Below are 21,573 nucleotides of genomic sequence, written 5' to 3'. Positions count from 1 at the left end.
GAGGTTGCCATTCCCCTGCTGTTTTTAATTGCACCTCTCAAGGCCAACTGATTGCTTAAAGAACATTTCTGGTATTGGGTCTCTGGCAGTAATGTGCATCTGTGGGTCCCTTTGCTATAAGGCTTGATGTCTTGATTGGGTTATAAGGCTGGGGTCCAGCCTCAGGTTTTTGTTTGTTTCCTGCACCTTCTGATTTGTTGGCACACAGAAAAATCCCATTATCATGACCTACTTGTGAGGAAATGTGATATTCAAGCCCTCTGCTCCATCCAGGGTACAGGGAAAGTTAAGTTGGGTCTCTGCCCTCAAGGAGCTCCTGTGGGTTGGGGAAGTGAAGCCAGAAACACACAGAAGTTAGTTAATCAAGCTGGTGCTAAGGGATGTTGAGTTTGGTGAGTGAAGGACAATAGGGGCTGTAAGACTTTGAGGTGGGGAGGGCAGAGAGAGGTCATTCTGCAGAAAGAGCCACGGAATGGGATAACTGGGCCTGTCATAGGGCTGAAGAGAGCCTCTGGACTCACATAGCATCTCAGCATGCCATTACTGGCTATAGATCTTTGACTGGGGGAGGCAGAAGCCCCATGTTCAATGCTGTGGTTGCAGCATGTTACCTCTACTTGGGGAAGGTAAGCATTTTGAATTTCCATATCTGTAAATCAGGCCTTGAAACATGACTGCTATTTAGGAGGTGGGGGTCTGATGAAGTCATGCATGGCAGGTACTGTGTGCATTGTAGCCAGGAGCGGGTGGGCTGGGTATGGGAGAGAGCTGTAAGTGTCCAGGACCCAGAGGAGGGAGCCTCACCTGGAAACTTTCCTGTGCTCCTCATGGGAGCTGCTTTTAGATGTAGCTTTTGGCCAAGAGCCATTTAGTTGATGAGGCCAGTGAAAGTGGCAGGCTGTTGCCACCCTGACATTGTAAGTGCTTGCCTGGCCTGTCTGAAGTCCTCCCTTCTTGTTTATTTGGAATTCCTATCTTCCTGCCCATAGGGGTTCTTTGCTGTCTTAGGTGAAATTGCCCCCAGTGAACCAGAACCTTTTGTTTAGGTACAATAGGAAGTCTGTCCCCTTAGACTGAAAGGAATGCTAATTGGCTGCTTAACTGTCTTCAGAATACTGGTGCCCAGAATATACAGGACACCCGGTCTTTGTTACAGGTTAGATGGAAACCGCTTACATAAGCTTGTAAAGCTTTGGTCCAGAAAGAAGCAGAGTGTTTGTGGAATGTTAGAGATCGGTGTCCTGCAAATGCTGTATTTTCTGCATACAAAGGTAGCTATTTAACTTCATGATCCTTAAACTAACGTTTTCTAGAAATGTGGTCATTTCCCACCCCTCCCTTACTTCCAGCTCTCCCACAGTGGCTGAACTGAAAGGTTGGAGGATTCTAAAGACTTTGGGGCCTCTTTTAAACATAAGGAAAGAGTTGTAAATGTGGTTAAGTGTGAAATGTGGGAATGTTCCTTTCCCAACCCATACTGTATGGTATTTCGCTAGGAATTGTTATAAAATTGGAGCTTCAGTGAGCACTTGTCCAGAAACATTGCCTCTTAGTTTGAATGTCACTGAGTTGCCCAGTTTACCCTTTGCATGCTTTAGAACGCTTGTGACACAGTTTTATCTCCCTGGCCAATGACTCATAATGAAGGATGTCAAAACTATGCAATTAACAGAAAACCTCCTTATTTGCCCTCTTCACCTCTCCCCCCAGCTCCCCAAGTCACGAATGCCTGTCTGATAGTTTCTATAAGTCTTTGGAAACTTTGATGTGTTTTGATAGGACAAGACAGCCTGTCATCATTATCATCCCCTGGTTCCACTTGTTTAACCCCAAATGTCTGTGAGAATTCTTCTTCTCAAAAAAAAAAAAAAAAAAAAAGAAAAGAGAAGAAAAAAAGGAAGAAAGAAAACCCCACCCCCAAACGTGCAGTCTGCCCACAGGAAGTGATTCATGGTGCTGGATTCATGCAAACCTGATGGGGCAGGAGGTGGGAGGCTGGGAGAACTGGGTCTGGGAAGAGACAACCCAGAGAGGATACTCAGACCTTCATGGTTTCTGCTTCGTGGAAGAAAGTGAAAAACAGAATGACTAAGAGGGCTGTAATAAGAATTGTTTGTGTAGTGAAGTGAGCTAATATTGAAGCTCGCTGGCAGATAAGAGGAATAGCATTTGTCAGGGGAGGTGACTTTTCAGTGACCTGCCCGTTTTATTCTTTAAGAGACCAAACATATTTCTAAGTCTTAAGGCCATTTGTTAGTGGAAGGTCACTAATTCCATCACCCCCACCCCCTTACCAATTCTAAGCCCTCGTTTTTCTCTTCTGCAGAGAAAAGGGGCTACACTGAGATAATATCTAAAAGTCTTCAAAAGCTCTTTCTTCTTTTCTTTTTACCTTTCCCTCCAAAGTTAGACTTTTGAGGCTAGTAAATATCTTTCCCTAACTGCTGATTTGTGTTTCCCACACAGAGCATCATGTTGTCATAGAGAGAAGGAATCCTTTCTGTCCCGTTCTATGGACTTCAGTTTGGCATTTTATTCTGTTTTCCCCCCAAATTGAAAATACAAATGACTCTGTTTCCTAGAAGCAGTTTGGAAACAGAGAGCCTCTGAGTGTTGGCTGTGTGCACAGCTCTACTGCCCAGCAGGACCATCGGAGGCCAAAATGAGAATGCGAAGAGGTGTCTAAATGCACCTGGATCCATGATTCCACTTCAAACTCCCTGTATTTTATGAGGTGAACTTTGGGAGTGGGGTTGCCGTAAAGCTGGGGTGAAGTTCCTTTTTGCCTTAAGCCCATCAAAACATTGCCAAGGGCTGTGAGTCTTCTGAATGGGCCACGAGCGATCGCTTTAAAAATAAAGCAATAGCTGATCTTTGGGTTTAATTCCAGTCCCAGTGAATGTTAACTAGCAGAATGAAATAGCCATCCAGAAAGTTCTGTGAAGCCTGGCAACTATTCTTTCCCCTTCTTCCAGTAACCAGAGACCAACCCAGATCTCTGTAACATCTTCCGTTTGAGACTTGAAACCTCTGTCAGCCTGCTGACACTCGAGAAAAAGTAATCCCCATCAAGTTGGCGCTTAGAGAAAAAAAAAAGTTTGTGAAAACGAAGCTGTTAAAAGGAAAGATTCAGATGAAATCACCCTCCTTCCCCCTTCCCACCCCCTTCTCCTTCGAGATTTCACTACTTTCTTTGCTTGGGGGAAGGGAGGGGTAAGGGTTGTCTGCTGAGAGCCCAAGGAGACTCTTGGATGATTCTAACACAGTGAACGCTGTGTTTTGCTGTCATAAGGAACTGGGTTTGGGGTGTCACATCCAGGTTCAAGGCCAGGTACTGCTTCTTGCTGTTCTGGGCAACTTTGGGCAAGTCACTCATCACATGACTCTTTCACCTGTAAAATGGAAGTGAGGGTACCCAGCCCATAGGATCCCTGTATCTAGTGAGATAATGAATGAGTGAGAAGTGCCGAGCAAACAGCTGCTCTGAGGTATAAATTGCTTCTGTTTTCCTCGACCTGCTTCCACCCCCAGAATGGTTCCTTCACCCATGATTCTCATGGGGCCCAGGAAATGAACGTGCCCCCTGGGCCATATCTGGAGACATTTTTGGTTATGAAAACTGGGGGTAGGGGTGCTACTTACAGGTAGAGTCCAGAACGCTGCTAACCATCCTACAATGCACAGGACAACCCCTGCCCCCCCCAAGAGAATTATCCGGCCCCAAATGTTGGGAGACCTGCAGTTGAGAAACAGTGGGGCTCGCCTTACTCATAGCCTGATGCTGGAAAGTTCTCAGCGTATGTGTGCTTTACAGATGGGTATAATGAAGCTGAACTTTCTCCATAAATCAGCCTCCTCCTCCTTCAGAAAGGACACTCTCTATGCCCTCCCCTGGCCCCTGGGGAGGAAGGGAGCCCCGGGGTCCAGATGATCTTCATGTGTTTCCTGTGGGGTTCAGCCACCCCCACCCAAGGATGCTCCATCGACCTCTGGGGCTCACACTCAGGCCCCATCAGCTCCCACTTGTCCTGGACTTGAGCCAGCTGTTCTGGAAAACTAGCAGTGGGAGGGGAGCCATAAATACAGTGGGAGGGAGTGAAGAAGAGGCTAGCTGCTGCTCTGGAGCACAGCACAGGGGGCTTCAGCCCGGCATCTCATTGGGTGTTCCCCCCGTTAGGCAACCTGAAGCACTGGATATTATCCATCTGGGAATTCAGATGGGAATTGAGTTGTTCTTGGTAGAAATTATTCCGTAATGGTATCAAGGATTATGAATTGCTGGTTTCAGCTCCTCACAGCTCAATCTCAACTGGAACGTTAAAAAATGTGCTTAGCATAGTTACAGAACTTGCTGAGAACACTTAGGAAACTGGGCTAGAGCCTTAGGTCACTGTGGCAGAGCTTACAATGAAACCTCAATTATCTAGCAGCTGCCCCCACCACAAACCTCACCTAACCAGGTTCCTTCTTGGTGACACCAAATGACAAGAACAGGCTGCTATTGGAAAGGTTGCTTTTTATTTAAACCCCAACAATCAAAGAAAACTTTGAAAGTGTCTGAGAATAGTATATTTAGTGTACAGCTCGATTTTTTTTGTGTTTGTAACTGTTTATTTAATATAATTTTGATCCTCAGAAAGTTGCAACAATAGGACAAGGATTACAGTATACGTCATTCACTCAGAGTCACCAATTGCTCAGTCCCATTTTTGAAAAAAAACTTTTGTCATCCTGAAGAGTGAGACCTTCCGGCAACTTAAAATTCAACACACGAAAGAAAATATGTTTCGTTGTACTCAACTTACCAGGGCGGGCAAGCAGACTCAAATACATCTTACAGACTCATCAGCGGGGAGGCCTGGCTAATGGAATAGCAGTTGGGAGGCCGCCTTCTCAAAGCTCTGCATTCATTTCCTGGGTGACCTTGAGGTACATTGGTCTTGGTTTCCTCAACCACAAAAGGAAGGGACTGGACAAGATGCTTTCAAGGGTCCACAAGTACCAGCTGTCTGATCTTCTCCAAAGTGGGTTTTGTGGTGGACATTTAGATAGCCAGAACTTCAGCTGACCGGGACGCTTTGTTCCCTGAGGGTTAGGCCTCTGTGGTTTATCACCTGCAGCCGGGGGACTAGGCACATGACCCCCAGCAGAACTTCTGCCAAGAACAAAGGATGCTTAGTTTTGGCTATGTTTATCTAAAGAAGGATCCCAGTGAACCCCCAAATCAAATGACTCAGCAGGAGAGTTTCAGAGCTTTCATATTTGCTATGCTGTCAAATAGTTGTCCTGGGTTGTCCTTGACATGGAAGAGATAAAGGCACATTCTGATACTTGCATGTTAAGGGTGGGGGGGGTTGGGGAGGGGAGAGAGAGAGAGAGAGAGAGAGAGAGAGAGAGAGAGAGAGAGAGAGAGATCTCTCTGAGGGCAGAGCACTATTCCTCAAAGGCTAGTGGAACTAATGCAAGGGGCCTTTTAAAGTCTCAAGCAGAATTTTTTCTGCTTTCTTAGAAGGTTTGGTGAGTGAGCATATAAGTCTTGAAGTTACTCAAGCCTTGTTTTTATTTTAAATAAAAAAAATAAAAATAAAACCCACATATAATGTACATCTCAAGAAGAATGGAGTATAAAGATTTTATTGCAGGTGAACAAACATGGGATAGTGAACTAGCTTGATTCTTGTCAAAGGGAGAAAGGTGAGGACTCATTCCACTAGTGTGGGAAGGGAAGGTATTAACATCCATAGCAGATGGACCTATCAGCTGCAGCATGTACGTTCCGGGAAGAATATGTATGAGTGTGGGTTCGTAGTATATTAGAACCCCCAAGATGAGAAATAACCCCTTTTTTTCTTACACTAAAACATAGCAGATATTAGGGGGAAATGTAAAGATAAAGAATAAATGGAGTAGAAATGGTTGGCAGATGTTTGGTTTGATATTGATAACACATTGCGTTATCAATGTGCTACTTGGACCTCTTCAAAAAATTAATATTAGTTGAGCATTTGGGGTAAATTCACATTTTATGCAGATTGACCCTGAAAGCCAGTAGATAGTTTGTTCTCCATAAACAAAAACTAAGTTTTTCTGAAATGGTTGTCTTGTCGAGGTATTATATTCAAGGTCAGGAAATAGTGTTATACCCCATTTATAGTTAGGGGAGAGTGAGTCACACAGCCTGTCTTCACTTTAGATTAACTCTGGGCCTCTGCAAAGTTGGATAACCTCTCAGACACTCTGTTTCCCCATCAGTATACAAAATAAGGATACTAGCAAGTTTATTGGGAAGACTGGTAGTAGAGCCAGTGTATCAGTCAGCTAGTGATGAGTAACAAACCACTTCAAAAGCTCAGCAGCTTGAAACAACCATTGTTTGTGTTGACTCTTGCTTCTGTGGTTCACCTGGGGTTGGCACCTTGCTGAGGGCTTGGTTTAGACTGTTCCACCTGTGTTGGTTCCTGGGCCCAGGCTGAGGGGCAGCGCCTGCTTGGGGAAGCTCTTCCCTTGGCGAGGACAGAGAACACTCGATGGCAATTTACCCCTGCTGCTCACATTCTACGGGCCAAAGCAAGTCAATATTCTCACCCAAAGTCAAGGGGCAAGGGTGTACACTCCACCCGTGGTAGGAGGAGCAGCAAAGTCGTCCAGCAAAGGGCATGGACACAGAGAGGGCGACTAATTCAATCTACCTCAATCATCAAGTGCTCAGCACAGTGTGTGGTACATCGTGGCAGTAACTTCTGCTACTGTTGTTGTTATTTCTACTCCTCAACATAAGCAAATCGAAAGAGAAAGCTTGTCTCTTAAAGAAGCTAGAAAGTTTATTATTGTATGTGTGTTAAGTAAAATCCGTTTCAACTGAAATAGGATAGTGTTAATAAATGTACTTTTTTGTTCACTTCTTTGACTAAGGTAATGGGCACAGTGCCTGGGAAGTAGTGGGCGTTCAGTAACCATTTGATGATTAAGAGGTCAGTTTCCCTGATGGGGGTGCAGGATGGGATAGCAGAAAAAGCCGTTCACCCCACGCCTTGCCCTTCATTTCTCAGCACTGGTCTGGGTGTGAATTCTGACCCTGTGTTTCACGAGGTATCTGACCTTGGGCAAGCCCCTAAAGTTCTCTGCGCTGGGCGAAGGCAGGGTGTATTGGGCTTTGCCATTTTTGTATTCTCACACAGTCGTAGTGTGTTTGGCACACGGTTCATGCTGAATAGATCTTGGCCTATTTCTAGAGCTTATGTTCTCTGCTTCCAGTCTTCTCTCCAACTCCCGTGTCCAAGTCCACTGGTATTCCCATCAGCCCTCAGATAGCTGTGGGTAGCTGGTCACTGGTAACAGAGGATGCAAGTGGCATGTGGCAGGAGGTGGGCCACAGCCCCGTTCTCTCCCCTTGGGAGCACTTGGGCAGGCTTCCCCTCACTGTTGGCTTTGGATTCTGGCATGTGCACATCCCTGGCTGTGGCTCCCGCCACCATTTTGGGACACTTTATGGGTCGCACTTGGAGGCAATGGGAGGAAACCTAATTTCCTGCCACAGGAAATGGTTTAGCTGGTAAAGAATATATTTAAGGATTGAAATCTTTGTTAAAGGAGCTGGAGGGAATTGCTGGAGAAAGACTTTTAGGGGTCTCTCATCAGGAAGTCATGGGTGTGGGAAGTGATCTCAGCCATAAACGGGGAAGAGGTGTGAAGGTGGGTTCCTGGGACTATACTCTTAGCCCCAAGAGCTGGTCTTGGGCTACCAGGAAGGCTGGGCCAGGAGAGTCGGTCATAAATAGGGCCTTCTCTGCAGCCGAGTTTGTTTATGGTAACATCAGCTCAGAAATTAAGACCTATTTATTGGGTTGACTTAAAATGGGCCCGGTGCCCTGTGAGGCTTGGGAGGGTGTGTACCGGACACATCAGCTAAATTAAATTCAGCAGCTGAAACTCCCAATTCACTATTATTACTTTGGGAAGCATTGGTGTGTATTTTGAGTGGGACAGAGGGAGAAGGAAGGACTACCAGGGCTGGCTCCTGGCAGCCCAGACTGAACCAACAGGAGTCATCACTGAAGCATATAAAGTGAAGGAGATGCCATCCCTGTCATGAATTAGGGAATTATATGGCCCAGAAGCAGGGACACGGACCAGATGACTTCTGGAAAATACTGCCAAGCCAGACCAGTGGTCACATGCTCACGAGCTGCAGAACTTGCCTGTCTCCCTGCTCTCGGGCCCGGCGTGGCAGCCAGGAGAGCTTGCTTCCACCCGCAGCCCTGGTGCAGACTGCTGTGTGCTTCTGGGACGGGAGGTTTGCCTCTCGGATGTACCAGGCGCACAGTGAGGCAGGCCCACTACAAGACGTGTCTTGTTACCTGCACAGCATTGCGGTGGGGCTCACCTGAGATAGGGAGCACAGCAGCCTTGGGAAAATCCAAAGCACCAGGCTGACGGAGGTGTCACTGCAGCCCAGGTGGCTGTGCATCCAGATGGCCGAAACGGGAGGGGAGGTGTCTGTGGGTACCTACTCTGTAGCTCACTTGGTCGGGCACTGTTATACGGGTAGTAATGAAGGTAGTATCCCTTGATAAGCTCCCCATGACCAGGCAACCACTGATCCACTTTCTGTCACTCTAGATTACATTTTTGCTACAACTTTAAATTACTCTATAATTTTACCTAAACGGAATCACGTCTGGCTTCTTTCACTCAGCGTGATTATTTTTAGGTTCATCCATCGTGTTGCATGTATCAATAGTTCATTCTTTGTTATTGCTGAGTAGTATTCCTTTGTATGGGTCTGTCATGGTTTGTTTATCCGTTCACCTGTTGATAAACACTGAGTAATTCAGTTGGGCGCTGTTATAAATGAAGCTGCTATGGATACTTGCGTATGGACGGATGCTTTGATTTCTTTGGGGTAAGCACTTCGGAATGAAATGGGTAGATGTTATGATAGGTTTGTTTTCAGCTTTTGAAGAAACTTCCAAACTGTTTCCCAAAGTAGCTGTACCATTGTACATTCCTACCAGTAATGTTTGAAGGTCTAGTTGCTCCACATTCTTGCCCACTTGTGGCACGGTCTTTATTTTAGCCATTCTAATAATTACATGGTGGTATCTCACTGTAGTTTTAATTTGCACTGTTCTAATGACAAATGATGTCCAACATCTATTCATGTGTGGGTTTGCCATCTTTATATCTGTGTGTAGTATCTGCTCAAATACATATTTTTTAGTAGTTGGGTTGTTTGTTTTCTTAATATGGAGTTTTCAGAGTTCTTTGCATATTCTGGACATAGGTCCTTCACTGGATATATGCTTTGCAAATATTTCCTCCCAATTTTCTGTCTTGTCTCTTTATTCTCTTAGCAGTGACTTTCAAAGACCAAAGGCTTGAATTTTGATGAAGTCCCATTTATCAACTTTTTAAAAACAGAATGTGCTTCTGGTGTGCAGCTAGGCAATGTCTGCCTATCCCAACGTCACAAAAAGTTTCTGCTATGTTTTCTTCTAGAAGTTGTATTGTTTTAGGCTTTATATTATGACCCACGTCAGCTAATTTTTATACCAGATATCAGGTGTAGATTGAAGTTCATTTTCCTTGCATATGGATACCCAGCTGTTCTAGCACCATGTGTTGAAAAGTCTGTCCTTTCTTTACTAACTTGTTTTTGGGCCTTTGTCAAATATCATTTGTCCACATCTATTTGACTATTTCTGGACTCTATTAGGTTCCATCGTCTGTTTATCAGCCTTTTTGCTGTTACCACACTGACTTGATTACTGTAGCTCTCTTGCTTTTAAAAAATTGAATTATGTTATCAAAATAGTTCATGTACATAATAGTTTAGGAACTCGAGAAGTCCTTGACTTGATTCTCTCTTGAATTTTTAATTTATATTCTTATTTTTTGTTTCCAATAGGTTTTTTTCTGATAGTCTGTAAATGTTCCTATTTTCGGATTGCAATATCTTATCTCCCTGAGAGTAGTGTTTGTTTTGTTTTGTTTAGCTTGGAAGTTTTCTTCTCCCTGCATTGTCTCAGACTTCCCTTTTTACCTCCTTCTTGTTTCTTTCTCTGTGCCTCCTGTTAGAGGCTTTCTTTACATGGCTGGGGATTCTGGCTGTGCATTCATATTTGAGTAAGACAATAAAAAGCTGATTAAATGCTCCATGTATGGAGATGGAAGAGGATTGTTGGCTGGTGTGCCGTCCTGTAGTGTTGGGTGAACTGGCAGGAACAGGGCCATTTTGTTGAGGGGAATCCTCAAATGTCAGGATTGCAGGGGTTTTTGTGTGGACTGGCTGTTTGATTTATCCATAGGAGGGGATGGAGGCACAGATCATCAGTCACTGTCCTGGGTACCAAGTGAGCAAGGGGGCCTTCATGAAATCCTTGTTCCCGCACTCATTTCACCTACACCCCCAGCTGTGACCTGGTAGCCTGGTCCAGAGCCCGCTGTCCGGTTTATTTTCTGCAGAGAACAAACCTGTCTCTCACAGGATTGGGAAGGCCCTGTTTGTGGAGGCTGAGGGAGGGGGGCTGCGATCTGACTGCCTCTTCTATAGACTTTCAACACCCCCCACCCCCCCACCCCCCGTTTTCAGCTGCATCTTGAACCTCCAATTCCTGAATCTTTCCCCGGGTTCTGAGGCACAAATGGAGTCACTTTTGTTGGCTTCCTCTGATAGGCGCTTGGTTTCAGCTCACTCCCCTCTGCTAGGTCTGTTCCTATTCTGCCATCTGCTTTCTACTTTTGTCTGCTGTGTTCCCCTAGTCATTGTGTTGCGCAGGACAGAGATAAATGCATCTGTTCCGTTTGTTTTATTTGACCAAAGGGCGCATTTTACCCCTGTCCCCCCACCCCCTCCTTTCTCCTTTCTCCTGCCCCCACTGTCTATCCCCTGCCCCTCTTTTCCTCCCCTCTCCCTCCCTTCCACCATCCTCTTCTACCCTCCCCCTCGTATCTTCCTCCTCCTCCGTTCTCCGCCTTCCTTCTTCTTTGCCTGGAGCTTTCTGTGCCACAATTGTTCCAGTAGACAGCCAACCTCTTCAGGCCCTGAGGGGAAACAGTCCAGTAATGTAGAAAGGCTTGGATAAGGAATCAGGAAACTGAAGTTCTCTACCTACAGACATGACGAACCTTCCATCCTCCTTCACCCCCCACCTGACTCTCCTTCCCATCCCTCGGCTATAAAAACCATGATGACCACCTCACAGCCCCGCCTCACGCCTCAGCTGCACTGTGCCTGAGCGTCGTGTCCCACCGGCCACCCCATTCCTGCCCACTCCATGCCTTCTTTTCCCTTGTGAGTCCCTGAGCAGGTGTGAGGCCCGGCTCCACTATGGATCTCGGTTGAGTGAGGGGCCTGGCTGGTGTCCTGGGTCCTAGGGGTGCAGAATGTGAGGGCCGTGAGTGTCCTTCCTCATATGGAATGCCCAGAGTCTCCTGGACACACACAGCATCCTGTCCCCTCCACTGTCCCTTCCTAAAGACTGAGGCCTGGGTACAGGGCTGATAGGAACTTCCGCTCATTCTCGTAAGCTTTCTGCTGCGTGGAAGCTGAGATCCTTCTCCTGTGCTGTGCACCATCTCCCCGCCTCCTGCGGTATGTTATCATTGTTAAAGCAAGAGAGCACCCCCTTCCATCAACCAGGTGAGGGTGGGGGCTCCGGCCACAGCCCCACTCCTCCCTTGTTGCCAGCCTGTGCCTTTCTCCTCGGCCTCCCTCTGCAGAGGCAGCTACAGATGTCCAGCTGGCCCTTTGTTGGGGCTTTTGTCAGACACTGAAGCGCAAATATGTCCACTTGTGTGGGCACTCAGTGGCTTTGCAAGAGAATGGGAACAGCTGAACGATGGTCTGTCCTCTGTCCTCACTCACCACTTCCCGCTCTCCTTTCTCTCCTCAGCCCCACACTCACCCCATTTATCCAGGGCTGGGTTTGGAGAGTGGCTGTTGTCATGTGGAATAATACCACTCATTGGTTGGTGTTTCACAAAGCACTTTGAACGGTGTACACAGATGCAGTTGTTCAAGGGGATGGGAGGATGTTTCCATTTTACAGGTGAAGTAACTGAGGGTCCCAGACACTTCATGACTTGCCCAGTGTCTCACAGCTAGAAGAGTAGGACTCCATGTAGACCCCAGGTTTCCTGACTCCGTATCTGGCAGTCTTCCTTCTATACCTCAGGAGCGAGTCTGAGACTGTCCTCTGCTTTCTGCCTGGTAATTACTGTTTTTTTGGCTGTTAGGGGTTCCTTGGTCTGAGGCCCTATGGGAAGGAGGTAATTACATCCTTTGAGATGCCCTTAGTCAGCAGCTCCCGTCAGTCCCTGTGACAAAGCCCAGCTCTGACCTTTGTCTCTCCTTCCCTATCCCCAGGCTAGTGGCCTGCAGAGTTTGATTGGATTCCTCTGTTTCTCTCTCCTTGGACGGTGCCTCTGATTGCATCTGGCTGGCCTCCCTCAGAGTGCCCCTAAATCCTGTTTGTTCAGGCACATGGGTGCCCTCAGTCATATGGGGGCAGGGAAGGAGAGCTTGCAAATGCCTCTCCACCAGACCCGCCCAGTTGTTAAAAAAAAGTCATGCCCACCACTTTATCCCTAGTGCCACTCATAGTAGGAACTTATGAAATATTTGTTAATCTTTTATGTGTGAGTAGAATCTCCTTGCCTCTCTGATACTAGATTCCATCTGAAATTCCACCTCACTCAGAAGCCCCCTGCCTCCCTCCTTTACTCTTGGCCACCAGTGTTTCTGCCACTGGTGACGTCTGTCAGGTGGCACTGTGCCAACTTGCTTGTCCTGCAGATCACCCGGAGAGTTTATAAAGAGGAAGATTCTGATTTAGTAAGTTGGAGTAGGCTCTACCTTTTAAACAAACTTCTGTGGATCCAGGCAGCTGGTCCAGGGGACCACACTTTGCTTTAGCCTGAGAGGGACCGGGGTGGAGGTGGGGGTCACCGCTGCTCAGCAGCCAGGTCTTCAGAGAAGACAGAGTTGGTACAGGGACAGGGCACCGACATTTTCTGTGTGTTTGGCACAGCCAGGCTGGGACACTTGTGGAACTAAGTGTGGTGTGGAGTCGCACGCTCCGTTCCTGCTCAGCCCATGCACAGCCCCGCAGGCCTTAGCTCTGAACTAGAAGGGAGTGATGGATGGTGACACCTGCGTCAACATGCAGACGACCCTCACACTGAAAGGGGCTCCTGAGAAGTCTGCTATATAGGCTCTTACCATTTAAAAGTCCCTTGAATGTCCTTTTCTCCTTCCCTGCCTCATCTAAAAAAGAGAGGTGTGTTTTCTCCCCCTTGTTTTCTAATGTGTGAGGGAGGACCTGGGTGAATGTTGAAAGAGATTAGAGTTGGTCTGTGTGCTTTGTATCACCTACACCCCATATCACTGTGGTCCTCATGTTCTTACCTAAATAACTCATTTTCTTGCTCAGCCCTGTCCCCCCTGCCCACCTCCACTGGCTCGTGGACCTTTTCAGGGCACCATTCAAGTGCCATTCCCTTCATATGGAGGAGAGTGGGGGCGGGGCTTGGGGAGATGGAGAACTCACCGCAGGGCCCCCGCTCATGGCCCACTCTGCCAGCCCGGGGAGGCCTTACCCTTCCTGGGTGGGCCTCTGTGTTCTTCTCCTGGGATCCCTTCCAGCACTGGTTCTCTGATCTCCGGGCCCTCGGCATCTGAAAGAAAGGAGGGGCGGGGAGATCTTTCTGAGTCTCTGCCCAGCAAACTCGCTGGGCGCTGCAGCAGGCGGAACTTTGGAGAAGACAAGCCAAGTCCACATCAGTCTCCTTTTTGCCCCTCCCCATCTGGCAGGTCCTTGGATGGCCGACTGCAGGTGTCCCATCGGAAGGGGCTCCCCCATGTCATCTACTGCCGTCTGTGGCGATGGCCCGACCTGCATAGCCACCACGAGCTGCGGGCCATGGAGCTGTGTGAGTTCGCCTTCAACATGAAGAAGGATGAGGTCTGCGTGAATCCCTACCACTATCAGAGGGTAGAGACCCCAGGTATGCTCCCCTGCCTGTCTGTGGGGTCTGCACACGTCACCGCCTCCCCCTCCTGCTCCCCTTTCCTTTTCCTGAGGGAGGGTCTGCAGTGTATTGGGGGGTACAGGGGCTTGGGTGCCAGGCTGGCATCAATGCCGATCTGCCTCTGCTCTGTCTCCACTGGACAGTTCTACCTCCTGTGTTGGTTCCACGCCACACAGAGATCCCGGCCGAGTTCCCCCCGCTGGACGACTACAGCCATTCCATTCCTGAAAACACTAACTTCCCCGCGGGCATCGAGCCGCAGAGCAATATTCCAGGTAGGTACATGCAGTGCAGACCAGCCTGGGGATATGGGTCCTGCTGCTCCGGTCAAGGCCCCCTTGGCCCTCCCTGTCACCCCCTCTCTGCACACAGCCTGGCCCCTGACTCAGAACCGCATCCCTGTTGGGAGAGGACCCGTGGCCTTGGCTCTCTGCTCACTAATGATGCTTTTCTTGGCACGGAGGAGCAGCGGCGTGACCCTTCCGCCCGGCCTCGTTGCAGTCATTTATTTTGGAAGCGGAAATAGCAACGCTGTGTTCCTCTCACCGCCCTTGAGGCCTGGGTGGGAGTTCAGGCAGAATCCCCGATGGTCTGGGGGCTGCAGAGACAGTGGGTGCACCGTGGGCCAGGCAGCAGTGAGCAGAAAGCTGGCCTGTAAGTCAGCCTGCTGAGCGGTTACAGCCTGGGTGGGGGTTGAGGCCCAATTTTAGTTTTTGCTCCACAGGGAGAAATGGACTCCACTGTCAAAGAGTGCAGATGTTTTTAGAAGCCCCTCATTTACAGGCAAATAATGTGTGAACCAGCACACTCCCCGAGTCCAGAGAAACGCTTGGCAGCATTTGGGCTGGTCACCATGCAGTGACTGCGGCTGCCCAGTAACTTCACTGCGTGCCTTTCAGAGCAGTCTGATTTGGATGAGCCTTCACCCCAAGTGAATTTACTATGCTGAGGTTGACCACAGGCCTGTGTGCGTGGGTCACAGCATTCAGGAGAGACCCACTTTGCACAGCCAGTCTTTTCAGATTCTGCACAGGTAGCACTGGTCTCCAAAGGGCAGGTCACCCCCTCTGTTCATTCAGCAAACCTTAGAGAGCTAAGTCAGTCAGGGTGGGGGGGGGTGTCATTCAAAGAAATAGATTAGTCTCTGCTGTCATTGCATGTGCAACTCACTTGGGAAGCTAAGACAACCCCTAAAGAGACAGCAAACAAAAAGGCACCTGCACAGGAGTAGATGGCAGAGCCACAGAGGGTTTGAGGCGGGCGCCCTTTAGAGGACAGAGATGGGCAAGGCCGAGGCAAGTCCACAGCTTCCCTGGAGGGGTGAGCTTCAACCTGACCTTGAAGGATGGGGAGAAATTAGCCTGGCAGAGGCTGTAGGAATAGGCATCTCAGACTCGGGAGCCGGATGGTGTGAACCAAGGCAGTAATGATCAGCCTGGAGGTGGAGGACATGAGGACAGCAGGATCCAGGAGCTGTGCCCTTGCTCTGTATGGTGGTGTGAATATGTGATAAGTTTGCAAAAGGTCCCTCGAGAGCCAAGCCATGGAAACCATTTAATGAACCACCTTCCTTCTGGTTCCCAGAAACCCCTCCCCCTGGCTACCTGAGTGAAGATGGAGAGACCAGTGACCACCAGATGAACCACAGCATGGATGCAGGTCAGAGTCTCAAATGGGGGTGCTCATAGTCCCCAGTGCTTACCCTCGCTCGGTCCCTCCACACCCCTCCCTCCGTCCCTCTAGCCAGTATTTATAGAGCAACCACTCTGTGCCAGGCACTGTGCCAGGCGCTGGGGCTAGAGGAGAAGCCTGAGCTGCTTACAGCTTGTGGGTGAGACTGACAAGACAAGTAGTAGTTACTGTGCTGTCTTATATATGCCCCATGGAAGATGCCATGTGGCCTCAGGCGCACAGAGCAGGGCCACCTAACCCAGCCTGGGGAGGAGGTGTTGGGGGCAGAGCAGTACTTTGCAGTGTAGGTTTTTCTTGAGTTGAATCTTGGCGATATGTAGGTGTTGGCCAAGCCATTGGGCAGGCAAAGGGTGTGCCAGGCAGAGGCATGGGGGCAAGGGCAGGAGAGTCCGGCGAAGTCTACAAATGGTAAGCACTCAGTGTGACCAGAGCCCTGCTCTGGAGGAGCAGGGACAGGCGAGGGCATGTCAGTCAAGACTTCAGGAGTTGGGGGGAGGAGCCGATGGGGAGCCACTGCAGGCTTTACGCAGAGTCTGTGCCTCAGTGAGATGTGGCTGGCAGCTGGGTGGGCGGTATCCTCCATCACCGGAAATAGTTCCGGAGAGCCTGAGTAGAGGCAGGGTCTTGCCAGTGGCCAGTGGAGGTCCCTGAAGCCTCTACTTCTGTGTGGTAACCAAATGTGATCTGTGGTTCCTACTGTGGGGGACCCAGCCCAGTTGTCTCCAGTCACACCTCCAGATGTTCCCGCATCATTTATTATGGGACCAAATTGGCTCCAAACCAGCAGCTTCTTGAATTGAACCCCAGCTGCCACATGGAATGTGCACTGCGCTGTGTGCGGTTGGGTGAGGAGGAGGAGGGAGCCAAGCAGATGTTCCGTTCCAATGCTGGCAGGCATGCCTTGTACCCACAGAGCCACTAGATGCACCAAAGCCCCCTGCCTTGCACACAGCCCAAAAGAGAGTGTGCAATTCCTGAGAAAGACAAAAGACATTCAGATGTTCATTGTAAGGGGAGTTGCTTGATACCTAGCCTGGGCATGGCGGCACTTTGGGGTTTAGCACCCCCTCCCCCAACACACGCCCTGGATGAGCGGCTGACAGTGTGAACCCAGCTGGAATGCATTGAAGACCTTCCTGTGTTTGATGCCAAGTGGCCACGGCTAGCCTACAGCTATTAAATGCTGGCATGGGAAGCAGGCCAGCTAAGCAGCGTCTCCCCAGATGCTGCATTTCTTCTCACTCTTCCTTCTCTGTTCCTGCTTTGCTGCTCTTCATGTTTGCGGAATGAGTGCTATAAAAGAGGGGGGTCTGTATATGGTCCGAGCAGCGGCCTTTTGCCCCCTCAGCTCTCGGTTCTTCGTCCTCCTCCCTCTCCTTTCTGCCCCATTTTTTCCGTCCCCTGTCCCTTGTTCCTCTGTTCCCATAAGCGTATTTGCAGGGCCCTCTTGTGAACATTAGTGATTTATCCAAAGTAGACACAGGGCTTTGTGGACGCCAGCTGGCCTGTGGGTGGGTGGGTGGCTGCTCCTATTTAGTCCATGTTCCTCACTCAAAGTTGTCCGTGTGGAAACCAGTCCAGTTGCTCATGGTCCAGCTGTTCGTGGACAGCTGACATATGGTGGTGTCCCAGTTGGAGCCCAAGGATCACCTTGTCCAGCCCTGTGTCTCCCTCCCCTAATATACACGCATGTCCGTTCAGATCAGCGAGAAGGTCCCACAGCCTTCCTGGGTCTTCATAAACCATTATAAAGTAGGAAAGTAACATTTATTGAGTGCCTAGACTATGTACCCGGCATGGTGGAGGCATTTTTATATGCACGGTCTCACTTCATTTCCACAAGTCACACAATAGGTGGTATTATCCCCATTGTATACCTGAGGGAAAAAGTGAAGGCTCAAAGAGATTAAACCACTTGGCCAAAGTCCCATAGCCGATGTACGGAGCCATGTCCAACCCTGTGGTGATTTGGAAGATCTGCTTCTTCTGGGACTCTTCCCTATCCCCGGAGGGATTGGCTGCTGGGAGAGAAAAAGAAACCCGTGGCAGGAGCAGAAACAGATCCCTAATAACAGCTCAAGGAGGCATATGCATGAGGCCCAGCCTCAAGGACTGGTGGATTTCAGGGTAGAGCTGACCCCCCAGGGCTGTGAATAAATAAATAATTCTCCATAGCCCCATGTGCCCAGTGCTGCTCTGGAAAGGCAGCCACTTGGTTTTCCAGAAGGTTGATGCTCTGTAGGCTTTTTTTTTTTTTTTTGGACTTTTTCTGGGGGTGAAGGGTAGAGAGAAGATAATAGAGTAGAAAGGACTGGGTAGGTTTGGACTTTTTCCCACGTGTAGCATTATATCTTGAATAAAATGTCAGTCTGGTCACTGTGGGATTTCTAAGGTAGTTTTCAGGAGAAACACAGGGCAAGGTCTGGATTGGTATTTCCAGGTGTCTGAGCCACTGAGAGCAGTGACTGGTGATGTCTGCCCAGCTGCAGGCCCCACCTGTGTGGGAGGGCTAGCCTTCGCTGCCTGGGTCTTTGAGCAGCTGGGGAGGGGCCTTCCCCTCTCTCCTGCCCCTCTCATTCTCCTGGGCGGCAGAGTGAGCAGGGACGATCAGTGTGGTGTAGGGTCAGGGTTCCTTCGTTGGGAACTTAGCAGCCCTGAGCTCGGGTCTCAAGTTGTGACAGAGACTTTGAGACAATCCCCTCATCCATTCTTTCCACAGATGAAGACCCTGGGTCCCGGGAGGGAGAATACAGGCAAAGATACGGCGTTAGACCTTCTCCTGGGCCGTGGAGGCTCAGCCCAGGGTTTCTTCCTGCTGTGTTGAGCTGCCACACCTTGGTGTAAGCAGTCAGTAATTGGGCTTTCTGGCCAAGAGTCCTTTATGAAGTCTAACACCTGTGTCTCACCTCGCAGGTTCGCCAAACCTATCCCCGAATCCGATGTCCCCAGCACACAGTAACTTGGGTAAGTGTTTCCTTGTCCATATGACTGTAACCTCCTCTAGCTGCAGCCCTGGCTGGTGTGGGGAGGGGGTCCTGAAGGTGTGTTTCCACCCCCAACCCCCCACCATTGGCCAGCTCAACCATCCCATCAGGTTTCTGGTTACAGGGACTCGAGGGTCACCCACAGAAGGGGAAACCTGAGAACAGTGGTGGCAGGGAAGGCAACCATATGTCAGGTTTGTGTTTCCCCTCGGTGGCAGTAAGATGTGAGTGAGTGAAAATTCCCCAAACCTCACACTCAGGAAACAAGGGTCTCTGGTCAGCCAAGCCTCCGTCTGTGGTTGGAGACAAAGCCGTGGGCAGCAGTGCAGACTCCAGCCCCTGACTTCTGTAGACGTGTTTCAGATACTTATTTGGATTTGTATCTGGTCATTTCATCTTACAATGATGTCGTTTTTATTTAAAACAGCAACATGTAAGGAATTTGAAAAAAAGCAAAATTGCCCACCATCTCTTCACCCCAAAACACTGTTTTTGTTTTATCGCAGTCCTTCTGATGTTTGCGGATCAGGCATATGCGTGCGTGTTTTACCATTGAGATCAGAGTACATACCCACTTTTTCATTTTTTTCTCCTCTTTAGGTTATTTTGTAAACACATTTCTGTATTTCGATGCCTCGTTTATCATTTTGCATTATCTCCTGATGTTTTGGAGCAGCTAGGCCAACGTTTCCACACCCTTCCCTCAGTTGTTGCACTTCTGGGTCAGTTTTTCTGAGATTTGCTTTTCTCCTCCAGAGCAAATATCAGCGCTGGTGTGGGGCCTGCAGAAGGGCTCAAAACAAATGAAATACCCATTCCGTTTTTATTGAGGGGAATTTTTTATGTGCTTGTCTGGTAGTTTTAGAAAAATGCGCGTTTGATTTTGTTTTGGCCTTTATTGCTGGGGTTTAATGTGTGGCTCAGGAAAAGAAATAGTTAATATCCAAGCTTGGCGAATCAGGGGGGATTGGCCTGGCTTTTGTTCCCAGTTGTTTCCAGTCCATGACTGATAGCATCAGATGAAGAAAGTCATCCTTTGGAACATTGGGAGATGCTCGAAAACCCTTTAATACAGGCTGACAAGTGGGCATTGTGAAATGTGACTTTGGAGGATCTGTTTTAACATCTTTGTAAAAAATCATATCACTGTGAGTGTTGGTTTTTGCAGAGGGAAGGTCAAATTCCTGATGTGAGAGGACTGATTGAGTTATTAAAAACAAACTCTGAAGGCTAGAAGCTATGTTAACACTTGAGAAATTAGAGGCCGTGATTGTGAACTTGACTCTGGGCTTTCTGCTCTTGTGGTCAGCTGGCTTGGATTTCATTTTATCCCACCATTTTACCCTGCCGTGTGCACAGCAGCGCTTGCAGTAGACAGGCTTTGGAGCAGACACTCACCTTTGAAACTCCGCCATCTGACTCAGTGGTTCAGACTGACAGTTGCCCCAGGTGGCACCTTGCTGTGAATTCCCCTCTGGATAGTGTGGACCAGGAAGGCAAGATGTCTCTTGAACTTGGACTCAAAGCAATGTGCCCTGTTGATGCAGTTCTCCCTCTCTGCTGCTCTGATCCTCAGGCCTCTTGTCTGAGGGCTGAGAATTCTTAGGTCATTTCTTCCAAAGGAAGGAACAGCCCTGGAGCCTGGCAGGCAGAGTGGGTGCCACTCTGCTGGAAAGATCTGAAATGGGGGGACGAGTCAGTGGACGAGTCAGGTTAGGATTCATGATGAGACATGGGTACTCACAGGCCCAACTTCCTCTCTGCTTGATGAGCCCTCACACCCTCACCTTCACCTATTTAGAACTGTTGGCTTCATCCCACTCAAACAATCTCGTAGGCTCCTGGCATCATAGCTGGAAGGGAAGAAGGTTATGGTGATAATGATGGCAAACATTTCTTGAGAACTTACCATTTATCGAGTGTGATTCAGAGTGCTTCATGCCAATCTTCATAATCACTGTATAAGGTAGTGGTTTTGTAATTGTTCGTTTTGTAGGTTAGGAAACCAAGGGGCAGACTGCTTGTCCCCAGGTCACACAGCTAGTAAATGGAGAAGCTGGCTTTGAACTCAGGCCGTTGGGATCCAGAGCATGTACTCCTGTCTGCAGCAGGACACTACCTTGCTGGGTCATTTAGACCAGCTCTCCCTGCCCCATCACCCTCACTCAGAAGAACAGGGCTCAAGGGCATTTATTAGCGTATAGTTGGGGAAACATGTCAGGTGGAGGACCCTGTGTCCCATGTGGTCCCTGGATGGGAACCCTGCCTACTTGCCTGTCTCTTCCTTATTTGTTCACGAGGCATTCCTGCCTGGTTGCTGTGTGCCAGTCCAGGTGGGGAGGGATTTGAAGAGAACTCACAGACCCTGCCGTCAAGGTGCTTATGTCCTTGCTGGGATAAATAAGGCAGGACTATACCTAATTGTAAAACCAGAAGTGGGTGTGGATGAAATACCCTGAGGAGTCAGAGGAGGTGATGATGGCATTCCAGTGGGGATACGCACCCAGGCTCGCCAGTGTCTCCTGTGCATCATTCATTTAGTCCACACTGGCTGAATTCCCAGGATGTACAAATGCTGGAGTTCCAGAGCTGCGGAGGATTCACAGTTTGGTGGAGTGGCTGGACGTGTCCGTGTCTACCTGTGATGCACTGCCAGGCGCCAAGGGAGCAAGGACAGAGGAGGGAGAAACTGTATATGCCAAGGAGGATGGTGCTGGATGGGGTGGGAAGACCTCAGAGTTGTGGGGACGTGTGTGAGCTGGACCCTGACGGACATGTGGGATACCGTGAGGCAGAGAAGGAGGGAAGGACACTGTAGATGGAAGGAATGGCATGAAAGGCCCAGGTGAGCTGTGAGGACAGCTGG

The 21,573-nt window shown here is 49.0% G+C and overlaps 1 protein-coding gene across 4 annotated transcripts in view; it reads left to right on the top strand.

Annotated features, from left to right (window-relative positions):
- SMAD3 (SMAD family member 3) overlaps positions 1-21,573 on the top strand; it is a 115,941-nt gene that overhangs the window by 75,515 nt on the left and 18,853 nt on the right. For all 4 annotated transcript variants that reach the window (XR_002136831.2, XR_002136829.2, XR_002136830.2 and 1 more), the window contains exons 2-5: positions 13,814-14,007; positions 14,175-14,306; positions 15,616-15,690; positions 18,637-18,687. Coding sequence is in view for 1 of the 4 variants with exons in the window: in XM_019725614.2 (XP_019581173.1) it covers positions 13,814-14,007; positions 14,175-14,306; positions 15,616-15,690; positions 18,637-18,687 (452 nt within the window). In the remaining 3 variants the exon portion in view is untranslated. The remainder of the gene's footprint in view (positions 1-13,813; positions 14,008-14,174; positions 14,307-15,615; positions 15,691-18,636; positions 18,688-21,573) is intronic.

The sequence above is a fragment of the Rhinolophus sinicus genome, linkage group LG03 (assembly GCF_036562045.2).
Source record: "Rhinolophus sinicus isolate RSC01 linkage group LG03, ASM3656204v1, whole genome shotgun sequence".
In the NCBI taxonomy this organism is placed as follows: Eukaryota; Metazoa; Chordata; class Mammalia; order Chiroptera; family Rhinolophidae; genus Rhinolophus; species Rhinolophus sinicus.
The sequence above is the reverse complement of the archived record's forward strand: the minus strand, read 5'-3'. Positions and strand labels throughout refer to the sequence as shown.